This window comes from Plectropomus leopardus, chromosome 15, assembly GCF_008729295.1.
Source record: "Plectropomus leopardus isolate mb chromosome 15, YSFRI_Pleo_2.0, whole genome shotgun sequence".
NCBI classification, from domain to species: domain Eukaryota; kingdom Metazoa; phylum Chordata; class Actinopteri; order Perciformes; family Serranidae; genus Plectropomus; species Plectropomus leopardus.
The window spans coordinates 32,111,074-32,130,150 of record NC_056477.1 but is presented as its reverse complement, the minus strand read 5'-3'; the positions used below and the strand labels follow the sequence as shown (position 1 = coordinate 32,130,150).

The window sequence follows — 19,077 nt, the reverse complement described above, 5'->3', positions numbered from 1 at the left end:
GTTTATTCATTAAAATGGTGTCAGTAGTGTGAGGTAGCGGTGTGTGAAAATCAGCGCCAATAACATTAAAAGCCAACGTTTGGATACACAAAGTCAATAGTAGTTACGTCATGTGTGAGCCTCATGAGTCAGTGTTAAAGCACTGCAACAATACGACGAACCTACGGAACCATTTGAGCCAACATGACGCAGATGATTTGCAACCTGTCGCTAATGCTAAAGCTGTGGATCCCACACAAATGCATATTGACAAATCCTGCATAAATGTTTTTTACTTTTGTTAAGTTCGGCTCGGGCAAAAATGTGCACTTTTCTGTACTTTAAATTTATTTTAGTTTTAATTTTTATTTAATAAAGAATAATGTAATGGTAAAATAAGATTTGGTGTCAGTTTGTTCTAAATCAATACACGCTTTATTGAACACAAAGCAGAAGGTATTCTAATGAATTATCTGGGTATATCTGACATCAACACACATAACTGAATCGATATCGAAACAACTGGATCAATATCGAATCGAATCAAAATTGAAATCGAATCGAATTGTGACCCAAAGACTCGAAATTGAATTGAATTGTGAGGTTCTTGACAATACCAGCGCTTATGGTGTCAATGCACAGACCCACTACTTATAAATATCCCATAGAGAAAGACTCACTCCAGCCTGCTCTTTTTTGTTCTGAAAATGTCGGCATGCAGCCCTATTCTGTAGATGATAGACGAGGTGAAGACTTCACTCACCTTTCACCTGTGAACAAGGAAATACAGCGAGAGCTGCTGGACAGAGCAGTGAGTAACAACAAATGGTAAATGGAAAATGGACTGTACTTGTATAGCACTTTTCTAGTCTTATTGACCACTCAAAGCGCTCTCACACAACATGTCATATTCACCCATTCACACACACATTCACACAACGTTGGCCGAGGCTAACGTACAAAGTGCCACCTGCTACTCAGTAATCATTCACACGCACTCACACTCCGATGATGCGGCATCAGGAGCAATTTGGGGTTCAGTATCTTGCCCATGGACACTTCGTCATGGGATCGAACCCCCGACCTTCCGATAACAGGACAACCCACTCTATCTCTGAGCCAAACCCTGCCCACATGTAAGAGTACTGTTAGCAGTGAAAACGCTGCACAGATCTGGGGTCTAGGTACATGTTTATAGGGGTTACTTGTGGTTCGAAAGGCACTAAGCCGAAAGCTATTGATGGAAATGCAGTTGTACTTGAGACATGCACACAGTGAGAGGAAGAGGGGACGTTTATAAAGACCACACTTCTAAATCTTATTCTAAATATTGTCTGTGTTATATCATTGGTGTGCATGCATAAATACCTCAGTAAGCTCAGGTCCTCCTCCTGCAGACTGGGCCATGTTGTCCAACGATACCTGAGAGGAATCTCACTCCTGTAGATGAGGGACACTGTGCTTACATTGGCCAGGGAAATGTAAGTCTTCCTCAACATAACAGTGTCAGGCACAAGATGGATGTCTAGTTCCTCACAAGTCCCATACAAGCTGATGTAGACATCTTCACCTGGACAAAGGACATGCAGAGACAGCAGACACATGTACAAGTAGGCAGTGTTTTAATAACACAGACTGTGGCAGGCGCCATAGTCTCATTTTTCCTGCCATAGTCTCAATGGAGCTGGACTGTTAATTAAGAGCTGTATTAAAACATGGTTGGGTTATTTATCATGCAGTGGAGTCAAAGACCCACAACAGAGCGCCAGGAGAATTAAAAGTGAAACTACACCGTTCATTCTGCTGGGCCTAAAACTGCTTTTCACTTACAAAAATCTGCAAATACCTCCTCTCATCTATAGGTCTGATCAGCCATAAACGTATAAACAGATCAATTATCCATTCATCTGCGAAGGAGAAAGAAAGAACTCCGCCTGCTGCGAAACAGCATATCAGCTCATTTCATCAAATGGAGAAGTTAATTGAGCATTCTGTACCTCCAAAACTCTTGTGTTAGCTGACACTTTAAAGGGCAAGGGCAAGGTGGCACCTCTTAAAAATCTCCAGAGGAACCCCAAATTTCAAAAGGCTTTAAGGTTGGTGGATGATTTTTTTAAACATTTTTTTGTTTGTACTGTACATTGAATAAAATGGAATATTTGAAGAGAGCACACTTAGAAATTATCCCAACAATGGTTTTGCAGTCAGTTGGGCAATGAGTTGAAGGTGGAGCCAGAAGTGCAGGAGCAGCTGGAGGGCTTCATGTGTCTGCCGTACAGTCAAGCACGTGAGAAGTCAGTAAACCTGCTCAGGAGCAAGATGGTGAGAGAAGATAAGACCCTGCCCCCCTACCAAGACGCATTAATCTCCCAAATCCAGCGGGTAAACTATAAAGTGGCCTGTTACAAGCAGGCAGCTTAGCCAAACTTCTAGAGGCCTAAACCATATGACGAGGGTACGGAGTGGGAAAAGACAGAGGGAGGGATTTTGAAGCCTGTCTGGTCTTGTGGGCCAGTTATGATCCCATCTCTCATTGACGTTTTGGCTGCTGATGTTGTCAGTGATGATGATGAGGGGGAAGAGGATGAGGTGTTGATTGATGATGATCTCATCATCAATCAACACCTCATCCTCAGATGATGATGAGTGAATTAGGGGGTTTTGATGGCTTTAGCCTTAATCAGATTGCCATCTATATCAGAGTGATTGTGTCCATTTATTAACCTTTCAACTGATATAAGAGTTGTGTTGTGACAACAATGATAAATGAACCAGGACATTTTGATGACTTTTATTTTCAATTAGCTGATGCCATCTATTTCAGAATGCATTCCATTAATTTATTTACCTTTTTAATTGATTTATGAGAAAAAAAATGTTTATGTTCCTATGGCAGGAAACCTTACAAAATATCGCAAAAATTATACTGTCATGAACAGAAAATATGTTAAAGATATTTTAGTTGACATGGGCAACAAGGTGATATCTTAACTAGACACCATATGGGTCCTAAACACACAGATTTAAAAAAAAAATGCCATTCAGGTACATAGGGAACTATTTCTCCTGCTAGACTAAAGGCCTTTGCACACCAGAAGCGAAATTGCGGCTTTTGTTTTTCGGACCTAGGTCGATTTTTCCAAACTTTCGCTTCCGATGAGTACACATTTGACAAATCAAAATGCTCATTATTGCCACGTCACACTCAAAACATTCAATATGGTGGATTGGTTGATCATTTCTCTTTCACAAAACCTAGTTTTGCACAATAACAGGGAAAGACAGTAGAAAGATAATTACCTCAAAGACAACGTGTGGGGTCTGTAGCCTATGTTAAGTTGTTTTTGTCTTTCATATGATATTATGTAGCCTTGTAAAAGATCGACACAGGCAACCCAACTCCTGTCCAATAGTATTTCCCCGGCGCGATTGTTTTTTAGAATTTACATTAATTTATTCATAAAATTGCATTGCCCCTCATGTGACTACACAAGCGCGTCAAAATTCGCCTCCAAAGTAAATGCAATTTTGTGCCGTTTATTTGGCCTTAAGATGTATTACTGTTGTTAAGAACTCCCTTTTTTCCAAAAATCAATAACATGGTTGCTTAGCAGCTCCTTAGCCATGGAATCAGCCCTCATACTCTGCTCATTTATACAAAGATATTTGTACCAGACAGAATGACGTACTCCATATTTATACAGGTAGTAGTCCATTATAATAGATATTTGTGCCTGAAAGAATGACCTACACCCTATTTATACAGGTAGTCATCCATTCTGACAAATGATTGTACCTATCAGAATAACCTACCCCTCTATTTACGCAGGTAGTAGTCCATTCTGGTAGATATTTGAAAGAATGACCTACTCCACATTTACCTACCATTATTCAGGTAGAAGTCTATTCTGATACATATATGTACCAGGCAAAAAGATCTACTCCACCCTTATCTACATTCATACAGGTATGAGTCCATTCTGATATATATTTGTACCTGACAGAATAACCTACTCCACATATACCTACCATTATTCAGGTAGAAGTCTATTCTGATACATATTTGTACCAAATAGAATGACCTACCCCCGTCTTTATACAGGTAGTACTGCATTCTGATAGATATTTGTACCTGACAGAATGACCTACCCCTGTATTTATACAGGGTGTAATCAGTTTTGATAGATACTTTTACCTGACAAAATCACCTATTCCACATTTAACTAGTTTTCTACAGGTAGTAGTCTATTCTGATGAATATTTGTACCCGACAGAATGAGCTACAACCCTATTTATACATGTAGTAGTCCATTCTGATAGAGATTACCTGACAGAATGACCTACTCCCCTACTGATACAAGAAGTAGTCCGTACTGATAGACATTTGTACCTGACAGAATGATCTACCCGCCTATGTTTGCAGGTAGTTGTCCATTATGACAGATATTGCACCTGACAACATGACCTACTACACATTTAACTACATTTATAATAGTCCATTCTGATAGATATTTGTACCTGACAGAATAACCTACTCTGAATTTAATTATGTTTATACAGGAAGTAGTCTATTCTAATAGATATTTGTACCTGACAGAAAGACCTACTCCACATTAAACTTCATTTACACAGGTAGATGTCTATTCTAAAAGATATTGGTTTCTGACAGAATGACCTGCTCCACATTTAAATACATTTACATCGGCAATGGTCTTTTCTGATAGATATTTGTACCTGACAGGACGAACTTCCCCCTTATGTATACTAGCTCCTTATGATATATGTTTGTACCTGACTGAATGAACTACCCCCCTATTTATACAGGTAGAAGTCCATTCTGATAAGATATTTGTACTTGACAGAATGATCTTTCCCCCAATTTAAGGGGTACTAGTCCATTCTGATGGATAATTGTACCTGACAGAATGACCTACTTCACATTTGTACAGGTAGTAGTCACATCTGATCCACATTTACTCCATGTGATACTCCACATTTAATTGCATTTATTCAGGTAGGTATTTGTACTTGACAGAATGACTTACTCCAAATTTAACTACATTCATACAAATGTGTGTAGCATGAAGCTTATTCATCCAAAACAGTCCACAAAAACATCCACAGAGCCCTCAGCCTCCTTTCCCGTGCTTGTTTATTGTCTCAGTCCTTTTGCAATCACTGCAATGGGTTCTTTACACTGTTGATCCACGAATGACTTTGGCCTGCTTAGTGTCTGACTGATCGGCTGATTTGAGTAAATTAAACAAACTTCATTGTCTTTTTGCCATTTTACCAGTTTCCTCCTTACCACTGAGGGAAGGCTATCTTCATTCAAACCACAGTTTCAAATCACATCAGCTCATGTGAGGAGCACAAAATTCCCAATCTCCATATGCTGTATGACCCGAAGTGCCGTCTCTCTCTCTCTATTTTCCTCTCTTATAAAGTCCAATTTTTTCCTCTCTTATAAAGTCACGTTAGCATTAAAGAGCAGCGCTGCACGAAGGATGTTGAACTGCTGGCGGTTAGTTTGCGCCCTTATTATTTGCCGAGGGAGTTTTCGCATGTCATTGCGATTACAGTGTACACCCCCCCCTCGGCTGATGCTGCTGCTGCCTGCGAGATCATCCACAGTGAAGTGTCCAAGCTGCAAACATCCCACCCCCAGTCTCTGATCATCATCTCAGGAGACTTCAACCATACATCGCTCTCCACCACTCTCCCAACATTCAGCCAGTATGTGGACTGCCCCACTAGAGACAATAACACCTTGGACCTACTGTATGCAAACACCAAGGATCTATACAACTCATCACCCCTCCCCCCGCTGGGTCGCTCAGATCACAACCTGGTGAGACTGCAGCCCATTTACATACCTATGGTGAAAAAACAACCCCCGACTATACGGTATGTGAAAAAGTGGTCTGAGGAGGCCACTGAGGCGCTGCAGGACTGCTTCGAGACCACGGACTGGGATGTACTGTGCAGCCCACACAATGAGGACATTGACACCATTACACACTGCGTCACAGACTACATTAACTTCTGTGTTGAGAACACTGTATCCACCAGGAAGGTACGGTGTTTCTCTAACACAAAACCCTGGGTGACCCCTGAACTGAAGGTCCTGCTGAAGGAGAAGAGGAGGGTCTTTGGATCTGGGGACAAAGAGGAGCTGAGGAGGGTGCAGAAGGAGCTGAAGAGAAAAATCAGGGAGGGAAAGGCCAGCTATAAGACCAAGATGGAAACCTACTTGCAACAAAATAACGCAAGGGAGGTCTGGAGAGGCCTCAAAACCATCTCTGGTCACAGCAGAGGCCAGGTGAGGGGACCTGAAGCAGGAGACCAGGAGTGGGCAAACGAGCTGAACCTGTTCTTTAACAGATTTGACTCTACTCCCACTCCTCCCCCCACTCATCAAAGCACCGACCAGCTGGCTCTTTTTTCACACCACCTCAGCTCTCCGTCAGCCCCATCACCTCCACCACCACCCCTCATCAGCCCCTCCTCCGCCACCCTCGGCCTCTCCATAACAGCTGATCAGGTGAGAAGTGAGCTGAAGAAGCTGAAGGCGAGAAAGGCCACGGGTCCTGATGGCATCAGCTCCAGACTCCTGAAGGACTGTGCAGATCAGCTCTGCCTGGTTCTTCTGCGCATCTACAACCTGAGCCTGAGTCTGGAGAGGGTCCCAGCACTGTGGAAGACCTCCTGTGTGGTTCCTGTCCCGAAGACAGCGCACCCCAGGGAGCCCAACCACTTCAGACCTGTGGCCCTCACTTCTCACCTGATGAAAACCATGGAGAGGATTGTTCTCAGAAACCTCTGCCCCCTGGTGAGCTCACATCTGGATCCACTGCAGTTTGCGTACCAACCGGGCATTGGAGTGGATGACGCAGTCCTCTACCTGCTGCACAGATCCCTGACTCACCTGGAGGACACCGGCAGCACTGTGAGAGTCATGTTCTTTGACTTCTCCAGTGCATTCGACACAATCCAGCCTTCACTGCTCAGGGGGAAGCTTGAAAGAGCGGGAGTAGACTGTCACCTGGCTGCATGGACCATCGATTACCTCACCGACAGACCACAGTTCATGAGGCTTCAGGACTGTGTGTCGGATATGGTAGTCTGCAGCACCGGGGCCCCTCAGAGGACAGTGCTCTCCCCCTTTCTCTTCACCCTGTACACTTCAGACTACCACTACAACTCTGGGAGCTGTCACCTCCAGAAGTTCTCCGATGATACAGCCATTGTTGGGTGCATATCTGAGGGGGACGAGCGGGAATACAGGACCGTCATCACAGACTTTGTCAACTGGTGTGAGCAGAACCATCTCCAGCTCAACGCCAGTAAGACAAAGGAGATGGTTATTGACTTCCGCAGGAGGAAGACACCCCAGACTACACAGGTGAACATCCAGGGTCTGGACATTGAGATGGTGGAGACCTATCGATACCTGGGTGTTCACCTTAACAATAAACTGGACTGGTCTAATAACACAGATGTCCTGTACAAGAAGGGCCAGAGTCGTCTCCACCTGCTGAGAAGACTGAGGTCCTTTGGAGTGTGCAAGACTCTGCTCCGAACATTCTATGACACTGTGGTAGCATCTGCTCTTTTCTATGCAGTGGTCTGCTGGGGAGCAGGGAGCACAGATCGGGACAGAAAGAGACTGAACAGACTGGTTAGGAGGGCCGGTTCTGTCCTGGACTGCTCCCTGGACTCCATTGAGGAGGTGGGTGAGAGGAGGATGTTAGCAAAGCTCACATCCATCATGGACAACCCCTCTCACCCACTGCATGAGACTGTGGGGGCTTTAAGCAGCTCCTTCAGCAGCAGACTGCGACATCCACCCTGCAAGAAGGAGCGCTACCGCAGGTCATTCATCCCATCTGCAATAAGACTCTATAACATCAGCATCACTGGCTGAATAATTTGCACAACAAATTTTTGTAAATTCTATTCTCAAATCCATCTTTTGTGTACATACTTATTCTATTACTTACTTATTATTATGTGTACATACCTTATTTCCTCTATGTACATACTTATTTTATTACTTATTTATTGTTATTTGTTATTGTTATTTTCTTTGTTACATTTCACTTTTCTTTTTTCATGCTGCTGTAACATTTGAAATTTCCCCCAATGGGGGATCAATAAAGGAATATTCTATTCTATTCTATTCTATTCTATTGAAATGCATCTAAGGGTGCTTTCACACCTGAAGGTCCGGACTAATGCGAGCATGTTCCATCTGCTCCTGCCCTACTGTGCTGCGATTGGCTAGTAGTCTGTACTACTGTGCTGTGATTGGGTAGTAGGCCAGTGCTACTGTGCTGTAATTGGCTCGTACTTGTTGCTTTGGGTTTTCCTCTTCAGTCAGTCAAACAGTTAACATTTTCATATTTAGCTACATTTATCTTGGACTGTGGAAAAAGAGGACATTGTGGAGCTAAGAATGGAATAAGATTTTTTCTTTAACATGGCTTAACAATTTGTACTGTGTTAGAGTGGAGAAAAAAAGTGGACAGCTATTGCTGCAGCTCCTGAAATCACTGGTAAGTATGCTATATGCTGTAAACTAGTGTCTACCTGTGAGCTAATATTATCTGCTGGATTGTTTGCTATTAGCCTGCATGCTAACTGTATTTTCAACTTCAAAATCAAATCATGTATCCATGTATATGAGTGCAACTAGCAATCTTCAGCTAAATCATACAGTTAGCTTGTAGGCTAATAGCAAACATTCCAGTGGCTAACTTAGCTTTCAGCCTGTCTGGTATGGGGACAGGGGTTAGCTAGCTAACTAGCTACAGCATATAACATATTCACTGCAGATTCCAAGGGCTACAGCAGTTTCTGTCCACCTCTGATGCTGCAAGATCCCCAGTCTTTGTGAAATCTAATTCTGTGGCTAAAAGCACAGGCTCTCTGACACATTAGCAGTGTCCGAAACCTTACCCTATCCCGGATATAGTGCATGGATGTATTATAAGGAAGTCTGGATACAGCCGTGGGGGCGGGGCCTTATTCATTCCTATGAGAGCTGCTCAGTGGCACATGAACATGGATGTATGATAAGGAAGTAGCACGTGAAGCAGAGAAAACTCTTTTTTCGGGTTTAGAAAAGTGTAAAATACCCGGATCTACTGGCCCATAGAGCATGCGTGGAAGTGATTAACGACAGCTGAACGCAGCCGAGTGTACCCGAGCACTGACTCCGACTCACTGGCCCGCTCACACAGATCACCCGAGTGCTCGAAGCGAACAGCGCCGGTGCACGAGCATTCCTCTCGTAGTAGCTTAGCTTATTAGCAGGTACTGTCGGTTTTAATATTTACGTGATTATCAGATAATGGTATATCTATCTCTCTCTCTCTCTCTCTGCACACACACAAATATACATACAACTCATCAGGGAATCATATCGTAGTCACGACCGGAGAAATCAAATTAACAGAATCGGAATGTGTCGTGCTCATAAAAAGGTAATAAAAGGTGGTGCCTTGTAATATTGCCCCGTGTTTTATTACACAGCTCAACTTTTAAAAATACTATGTTCAGTGCCTTTCAGTAACTGTCACTAGTGCTCCGCGCTGCTCACTGATAACTGGTAGTTTGAATACAGACCGCAGACTGTATATACGGTCTCTGATACAGACACGGTAAGACATCCATATTACAGCTTTACAGCCAACAGCGTATGGATGTGTTGTAAACTGGTAAAAGCAAAAATATCCATGACTACAGCCAGTACGAAGCCTGTGTTGTGTCAGAAACTCTTAGAGTTACATGCGCATTCTCACGGTAGAGTCCTGTGGGTCCGATGTGCATTCATTTTATGTCTGGAGAAAGACCGAATTCCAAATCTTGATTCGGAAAATAGCGCATTTTACGTTTTTAGGACTTAATGTTTTTAATAATGGCTATAAAAAAATGCGTTCTGAAAAGTAAATATGTCTCAAAAAAATTATCCAGTGATTTAAGGAGGTCTCTTTCCCAATGTTAACAAATGGGGAAAAGTCTTTCTGGGCCACTGTGCATCACGTGACACTGTAGTTCCACTTTCGGCCACTATGTAAATTTTGCTTCAGAGGGTGGCGCACTTCCTGGGGGCTATAGTGCTATATAGTGTGTTCGCCATTTTGTAGTGGTGTCCGAATTGTCTGCTGTTAATTTTATCCAGTAAATAGTGCACTATAAAATGCCCACAATGCACAGCAAATTTGAGTGTACATACGATGTACACTACATTCAGCTCCCGTCTACCAAAATGCAATGAGGTCGTGAATTGGAAAAAAATTCCAACGTAGTGTACGAAATCTCATTTGGTTATTCCCTGTATAGTGAACTATTTAATACACACTACATAGTGAATAGTGACTGAGTGAATGAGGGGACGGTTTCGAACACAGCTATTGTCACACTTTAGTCCTTTAAATGCATTTTTAAAGTATTCTAGTGAAGGGAACACATTAATCAGTATATATATATATATATATTCTTATTCTTATAAATGCATGAACATTATTACACGTTACTTAACACCTACAATGAAACTATGATTATGGTGAAGCTGTCACGTCTGTTCCACTGCTGCTTAACCTCACTCACCTCTCCTTTAATCATTTTGATTTCCTCCACCTGTGGTGTTTCTCTCTCTCTCCCTCTGCCTGGCTGCACTCTCATCAGCGGTAATCACATTCACCTGTTGCCAATCCCTGCTCCTCCTCCTCCTATAACCTGTCCTGTGTCTCACCCTCACAGCCAGATTGTTCTTTGCCATGAGAGACTTTCCAGCATTCTGTTCCTGTCTGCCTGCCTGTTGCCGAATCTGCTCGTGCCCGACCAACCCGCTCTGTCTCTGTCCCGGTTATCTGACCTACTTTCTGTATCCTGACTCTGAGTTCGGTCTATGCTTTCCTAATCCCTGTTCTCCGAGAGGAGGAGGAATTCAGCGAGCCTGCTCGTCTGCGAGATCCGCCATCGCTGGAGTGAGATGGGCTGGTCTCCACCTCTCACCTGCTCTGCTCTCCCGGTGGGTTTCCTGCCTGAACCTCATTGTCGGCTCGACTCGGTTCGGGGATTGTCCCGGTGGATCACCGACTTGGACATTCTACCCTTTGGACTTTGTTGATTATTTCTGCCTTTGTTAATAAAGCCTCTGAAAGACTCCTATCGGTTCGTGTGTTGCATTTGGGTCCTGTTACCAGCCGTGACAGAAGCATAATTATTAAAAAATGCATCAATATGCACCTCACTTTTGCTTACTATGAGTTCTTACTATAATTAATTGTTAATGTGTGAATAAGTGAGTATAGATATTTATAATGCATTATAAACCCCAGCATTCAACCTCTAGATTATAACAATTCAAGAGCATCCATAAGACCATTGCGACTTATAAATCATTGGAAGTCAAATCCATAATAGTTTATGACTATTTATATAGTGCATCAGTAAGCATTACGTGTTTCTGAGTGTTTTCATCAAGCATCATGAATGCATTATAATTCACTATGAATGCCATCATAATTCTTATAGATGTGGTCTTCATAGAAGTATTACCGATATTTCTACCTGACAGAATGTACCCCCCTACAATTGCTACAGGTAGTTAGAACTGAAAATGACAACAGAAATAAACAGGTTTACATATCTCCACAATTCAAACAGTCAAACACATCTCAAAATTCAAAAACAGTAGCCAGTTTTCTACCTGGAGGCAACTTTTGTTGTTACTGGTACATCACAGTAATTCAGTCTATAAGCTCTTACTGTATACGTATCTGCCAGAGCCAAAATCATCTGTTAACATCATGAATGTAAATGTATTTGTCAGGTTCAAAATCATATTGTCTGTATTTCTTTAAACAGTGTGTTGACCAAATGTGCCACACAGATGCTTTAAATGGAGGCAACCCTTTAGCACAGAGATTAGTTTTCTATAGTCCACTCTAATACTTAACACTACTCATTGACTTTGACTTGAAAGGGCATCTAGACAAAATTCATTTTTTAGTTTTCTGGACATAATTCTTAACATGGGGGTGGCTGAGCCCTTGGCTAGCAACTAGCGGTGCTAAAACAATAAACAGTGCTACACAAGAGTAACATTGCTGACAGAGCTAACAATGTTAACCAGGAGGGAACCGGAGGGTGAGCACTTTCACTCTGTAACAACACCATCCTGATATCAGCAATTATCATTAGCACAGTGCATAGCAATGGTGATGAGCTAGCCAGTGAGGATATACAGATGCACTAACGTGTGCACAGCTGGACCGACTTACCACAACAAACGACAGAGAAGTTGGACTCACAACACACACAGAGGCCAGGCAGACAGACTGAGAAACACACTATTACAAAAAAGGAGGTGGCAACTGAAAACTCACCACCACTAATCTGAGGAGGCATTTTTAGATTCTAAAAAATATTTTGGTGGAAAAGTAACACAGTTGATGAGAAATACAATTCATTGGGGCAACTGTGGCTCAGAGATAGAGTGGATTGTCCTCTTATTGCAGGACTGGCTTGATCCCCGGTTCCTCCACACAACATGTCAAAGTATCCTTGGGCAAGATACTGAACCCCCAACTGCTCTTGATGCTGCACCATCGGGGTGTGAGCGCGTGTGACTAGTTACTGAGTAGCAGGTGGCACCACGTACGGTAGCCTCGGCCACCAGTGTGTGAATGTGTGTGTACGAATGGGTGAATGTGACATGTAGGGTAAAAAACGATTGAGTGGTCAGAAGACTAGAAAAGCGCTATAAGTATAAGTCCATTTACCATTCAACATTTTATAAAGAAAAATCTGCATATGGTAATTAGGAAGGCTATGAACATTTCACTACAGCTCTGGGAAATCATGAAACCTTGATACTGTGTGGTTGATACTAGCTTCATGAAAAGCTTTGATCATAAGTTCTTTAAAGAATTTGAGTTACTGTTTTCAGATGCTGGAATATGTCTCACCTGTGTGGTGGTGCAGAAGCAGGTCCTGGCTGTGGTCTCCGGCAGTCATGGGCTTGAAATTCACTGTCACCTGCATGCTTTCTCCTACATCAAGAGTCCCACAGCAGGGCGTCACTGAGAAGGGGCTGGAATAAATTAGAGTACAATCGAATTATTAATAATAGATGGAAAAACACGTGAGGGTTCAGCCTTCATTATGAACCAGAGCTCAATGTTGTTTTAGAACCTGGTAGAATAGACCTAAATGTTCAATAAACTTTTAATTGTAATCAGTAGGAATTAAATGTATCATCAAGTACAGTAATATAGTTCTTCAGTCACTCAGACACAGTGGACATGATCCCTGCCGACACTCACACTCACCTCTGTGTCTTTAAACAGAACTTGGCCTTGCTTTTTCCTATGTTACGGACTAGTTGGGTCTTCTCTGTGGAGGCTTTCACAGGACAGACAGGTAAATGGAGCTCATCACAAAAATCAAGAATGGCACGTGGCCCAATGGCGCGGACTTGGACCTCAAAACGCTCCCTCTCTGTCACACAAACCAGTCTGTAGTCATAATCCTAGATGAAAAAAATGAGAAGAATGTGTCAAACATGAAGGCTCCATATAAATGACTGAAACATCTGTTTGGTGTTGATGAGCCAACCGCCTGTGCAACAGTAGTCCTGGAGGGAAGCACAAGTACAAACACACAATATGAGTTTAGAGTCACTCAGCTAATAAACCATTGTTAAGTCTTTTCTCAGAGAATGTGTGTGTCAGCCACTTTGCAAAGGAGCAACAAAATTGGCAATAACAAAACCTATGCTGACATCAGCATGCTAATAAAGACAATACTAGCATACCAATTATATACTAATATTTGCTAATTTGCATTGGACAGAAAGTAAGGGCTAATTGGAATCTCATTAGTTTTGTAGGTATTTAGCAAGCAGCAACTGCTGAGGCTGAAAAAAAAGCAGAAGCGCACAGGAAGTGTCAAAAATTGCAGTTTTTCTAATGTCCACTTGAGGCTGGCCTCAAAACAGAGTCAGTACCCACAGACCCCATATTAAAATGTCCACCTTTACAGCGGAGGGACAAGGTTGTCTGACGTTTAAGCCAGCTGTGGAGGTAGTGCTGCAACTGTATCTTCGTTAAAGGCACTGCTGGCTGGACAGGACAGGTGTGACATTTTGTTGTTGTGTTGTGCGTGCAACCCACTGTGGAAGATTAAAACAGCAGCTGGTAGGAGTTAGTAGCTAACTCAAAGACAGCGGCCATAAATTTTCGCAATTAGTGCAATTAATGAGGACTAGGAGCTTCATACCCTCCAAGCAGAGGATGAGATCATTCATAAAACAGGGTTGCTAAATTGTTGTTGTTGACATTATATGTCATTGTTATTGTTTGGAAAGCACTGCCAATGCGTATGTTATATGTCACACTAGAGGCTAACGCTGTTGTGTTACACGTAGCGGCTTTTGCTTCTGTGATGCCGGGATGCTATCTAAAAGTCACACAGTGGAGCGGCATGATCTACTGTTGTTTGGTTCTATGTCGGAAGCTGTACACATGCCATATGTTTTGCATGTTTATTTCAAATGTTTTCAATTGGCTGAAAGGCAGGTCGCTCATAAGCCACGCCAAAGCAAAGCGTATGCATTCCCAAGTACTTATCTTTCAAATAAACAAACAAACATGAACAAGGTTCTTCTTTTGGAATGCAGCAGCGTGCACCACATGTCATGTGACAAGGAACAACCAGTCACAGCCAGCAGATATCTGTCCTTTCCTTTGAATATCAGTCTCTGCTACATTCTCTGATAAGATTAAATCTCTCCCACAGACTATATTTCAGGCCCATTACACACAAAAGAAACAGCTGGAAGAAGATGGGCTCTGCAGTCAGGATTTTTGGTCAAAGGGCAGCTGATTATGGTTGGTTACCTCAGAACTCAACCTGCCTTCACACACATGAAAGATGGCACAGACGTGTGTACGGCCCGAAAAATGCAAAGGAGGCAGAAAGAAGGGACTTTTTAGCGGGTCTATAGTGCCGTCTCTGTGTAAAAAGAGGTCATGAGTCACATCCAGGCCTTCCTCCTCCACAGCTCTTACCTCTTGTGCAAATATGGTTACTTTGGGCACTGGCAAAAAAAAGCAAGATGGCAACATCTAAAATGCCTACCTCAAGGCTTCAAAACAGGAGTCCATAAACCAACATGTGCCATCATGGTAGCTACGTCTATTATTTCCACAGTCTCTGGTATTTAGTCATGAACAAAACTACTGAGGAAATGTAAGTTCTGATCTAATGATGTCACTCGATAAACAGTCAAAGAATACAGGTGATTACAGATCATCCTCTGGGCATAATGAATATCTGTACCTAAATTTCAATCAGTCCAATAGTGATCAAGATATTTGAAAAACCTGTCAACCTCATGTTACAACAAGAAAGACGTAAGTCATTAGGATTGATTCTTTGGGGCTCATTGAAGTCTGTACTAAATTCATGTCAATCCATGGCAAAAGTCTTTGGCCTTTGGATTGACTGTTTTTGGCATCCTTACAGTAACGCTGCTGAAAATTTAAAAAAAAAGTTGAGAATGGGGACCACTGTGAAACAGCCATCATACGCATAAGACGTTATGTTACCTATATAATGTTAACCGTTTTAATGTTGACCTTTGCTTCTTGGGTTTTCTACCACAGTTTCCATAAGAGTTGACAAAAGGATGTGCTGAAGTAACCTAATACCTGATCCTTGACCTTCTACCTATGTGTCTGACCATGGCAGTTGTCAGATACTTGTGCACAAAATATGAATGCAACGTTATTGCATCCATTTTAACCTATCAGCTCTCACCGATTTCATATTATCTTTTTAATCAACGTATTTTTACTGTATTGTTGTCCTCTGAAGGAGTGCTTATTTAGAGTATTGTCTTTCTAATTTCAAATTTTTATCCTTTCCTCTGCTTCCCCCTCAGCCCATCTGATCATCTAATCTAATTTCTTTCTCAGCTATCAGGGGTGGCTGTGGCTCAGAGCTAGGGCGGGCCGTCCTCTATTCAGAAGGTCAGTTCCCTTGCTCCTCCAGGCAACATGTCGAAGTATCCTTAAGCAAGATACTGAACCCCCTCAATTGTTCCCAAAGCTGCATCAATGGTTACTGAGTAGCTGGTGGCACCATGTACGGCAGCCTTGGCCACCAGTGTGTGAATGTGTGTGTGAATGGGTGAATGCAAAGGGTAAAAAGCGATTGAGTGGTCGGAAGACTAGAAAAGCGCTATACAAGTCCATTTACCATTTTTATAAAGAAGAATCTGCATGTGGTAATTAGGAAGGCTGTGAACATTTCACTACAGCTCTGGGAAATCACCTTCTGTATAATATTTTTCTATGGAGTGGTCAAACTCCCCTCTGTCACAGGTACCTTGTTCTCCTGCGGAGTAAAGATGACAGTGAAAGTCGCAGACAGTCCTGCTGCAACCTTTCTACCTGGATCCTCTGGACCAACTACATGGAAATACTCTGAGTCCTCCAGCTCCAACTTCACTTGTCGTGGAACCTTAACATAAAACATTAAACAAACTATGAAATTGCAAACCTCACACAGCAACAAATAAAGCTCCAGGTACATGTCACATGGCAGAATATTTGAATTTGGTGTATTTTAGTTGAAATGTGAGATTATTATTTGTGCTTTAATTACTGATCTAATCTGTTTGCATGAGTATTTCATAATTGTTGTGGATTCATTTTTAACTGTGTTTTGCATGTATATTTACCCTCACTTATCTTCAGTTTGTGACTTATTTGGACTGTTTTTATTGAAGTGCATAGTTGTGTGTTTCAGTTCTGTGGCAGTGTGCACACCAATTGGCAATTGCCCTGCTATTGAGTTTAAAAATGACAATAGAGAATGCCAATCCTGAGTAAGGGCAGGACTCCTAGAAAACTGATCAACTTCCAGTGGCATTGCAGGTGAATGAAGGACATTAATTAGATCTGAAGCAAAGCAGGTACCCACTCGGACAGGACGTCACTGCAGTTGCTGGCTAGCTGCTGCTGTCACCACGCCCATCGACACAGAGGCCTGATTTTACAATCACATGACAGGGGCTGGAGCCTTGGCCAGTCGAGTGACTAGCTCGAGTAGCCCAGCAAGGTTTGGTGACACGAGATTTTTGAGGACGGCATAGCTGGAAGACCTTTGGTCTAGCTAAAAGTTCAGTAGCAGATAGCTGGAGCAGTAGCATAAAACACCACTTCAATCATCTTTTTGTTGTCCTTGTAAGGACAATGTTTATGAACTTTTAGATTTTTTATATTGCGTGTTTTTAGTCATTTTATCGGAATTTATTATTATCTACCTTCTGTTTTACTGGGGCTGGTGCATCAACATTTTTGTTCAGTATAGTTAGTCACTGATCAGTCAGTCACACACCTCATCATTGTTGCGGAGAAGCAAAGGTAACGTGTAGGTCTGTGCAGGAGTGAAGTTCTGGAAGACCAGCTCAGATGGGTAGGCTTGGAAAAGCGGCTGATCCATATCTACCACAGAAAACTGACACAAACACAAAAAATGGATAAAAAACTCCCCCCCCCAAAAATATATATATATTTATATATATATATACACAGTATATATATGTATATACATTTATACCATAGTTACCATCCCTGTCATCATACCTGTAAAATTACAGTCAAGAATCCTCATGCACACACACACACACACACACACACACACACACACACACACACACACACACACACGGTTAGATGGATTCCTCAGAGTTCCTGCGTATTAGTGTAACAGGGTCAGTTATACACTAGCAATGTGTGTATTTTAAATGTATTATTGTCATAATTACACAAAAACTGTGTATGTGTAAGTTTGTTTTATTTATGTTCGGTTTTAGTTAATACCTGACCGTTTAATCTTCCGGGTCGGTAAGTGGAACCTTTGTTCCAGGTTGTACCCCTACGGGCACATTATGGTGTAACGCCGCCTTTATAAGTAGCGTTTTCGCGCCAATTCGCTTCCCTTTTGTCACCGATCTCCGTGGGAGAGGTAAGCGAATCCGCAGTCCGAGGAAATGTCTTCCTTAACATGTGCTAATTACATTTTCAAGTTCACTGGCTAGCTTGAACACATTGCGAGACACTTACTTTGCACTGAAACATATGTTTGTGTTGTTTGATTCGTGTAGGGGCATGTTTTGTGGTAATTGACCGGAGGATTTGTGTGTTTTACACTGTTTCGTCAGGTATGTTATGTTCTTTTTTTTTAATTATTTAATCTATAATTTGTGTTGTGCCCTTTTGTCACCGATCTCCGTGGGAGAGGGGCGTGTTTTGTGGTAATTGGCCGGAGGATTTGTGTGTTTTACGCTGTTTCGTCAGGAGCCATTAAAGAATAAATGGAGACCGCCTCCAAAAAGATCGACGTATGAGTCTTTTCTTCAACACAACGCAGAGTCAGACACGCCGGTCACACTTGGTGCAGTAACCACCGGTTACATTAGTCCAACACCTGCGCTGCTGCCTGGAGCTAGGCCTGTGATCCCGGAGGAGATACGGAGAGAGACGCCGCGGGTGCAGAGCCGGAGCCAGACGGAGGGAGAAGAGGAGAAGACGCAGGCCGGCAGTCCCGGCGATCATTATGGGAAACGCAAGGTCTCTTGGAAATAAGACGGACGAACTCGGGGCGCTGGTCAAGACACAGAGGGAAACCGTGAGTGTAGTTTTCTGTGCTTCACGGAAACTTGGCTACACTCTCACATTCCGGACAGCAGCGTTGCAGTACCCGGCTTTACTGTTGTTCGAGCGGACAGAGATGTGATTGGCAGCGGCAAGAAGAAAGGAGGAGGGATTGCACTGTATGTGAGTGAGAGATGGTGTAATCCCGGGCATGTACATGTGAAGGAACGTCTCTGCAGCCCGGACATTGAACTGCTTGCTGTGGGAATGCGCCCTTATTATTTGCCGAGAGAGTTTGTGTCCACCATTGTGAGCGCTGTTTACATTCCACCGTCAGCTGATGCAGCCGGGGCCTGTGATGTCATCTGCTCCGCCGCTGCAAAGCTGCAAGAACAACATCCTGATGCATTTATGATCATTA

The 19,077-nt window shown here is 42.7% G+C and overlaps 1 protein-coding gene across 1 annotated transcript in view; it reads right to left on the bottom strand.

Annotated features, from left to right (window-relative positions):
- Window positions 1-19,077, bottom strand: part of hydin (HYDIN axonemal central pair apparatus protein) — a 143,651-nt gene that overhangs the window by 108,249 nt on the left and 16,325 nt on the right. Inside the window, 5 exon segments of the mRNA XM_042502646.1 lie at window positions 1,348-1,549; window positions 12,960-13,084; window positions 13,323-13,522; window positions 16,384-16,518; window positions 17,398-17,517. Of these exon segments, the coding sequence (XP_042358580.1) occupies window positions 1,348-1,549; window positions 12,960-13,084; window positions 13,323-13,522; window positions 16,384-16,518; window positions 17,398-17,517 (782 nt within the window).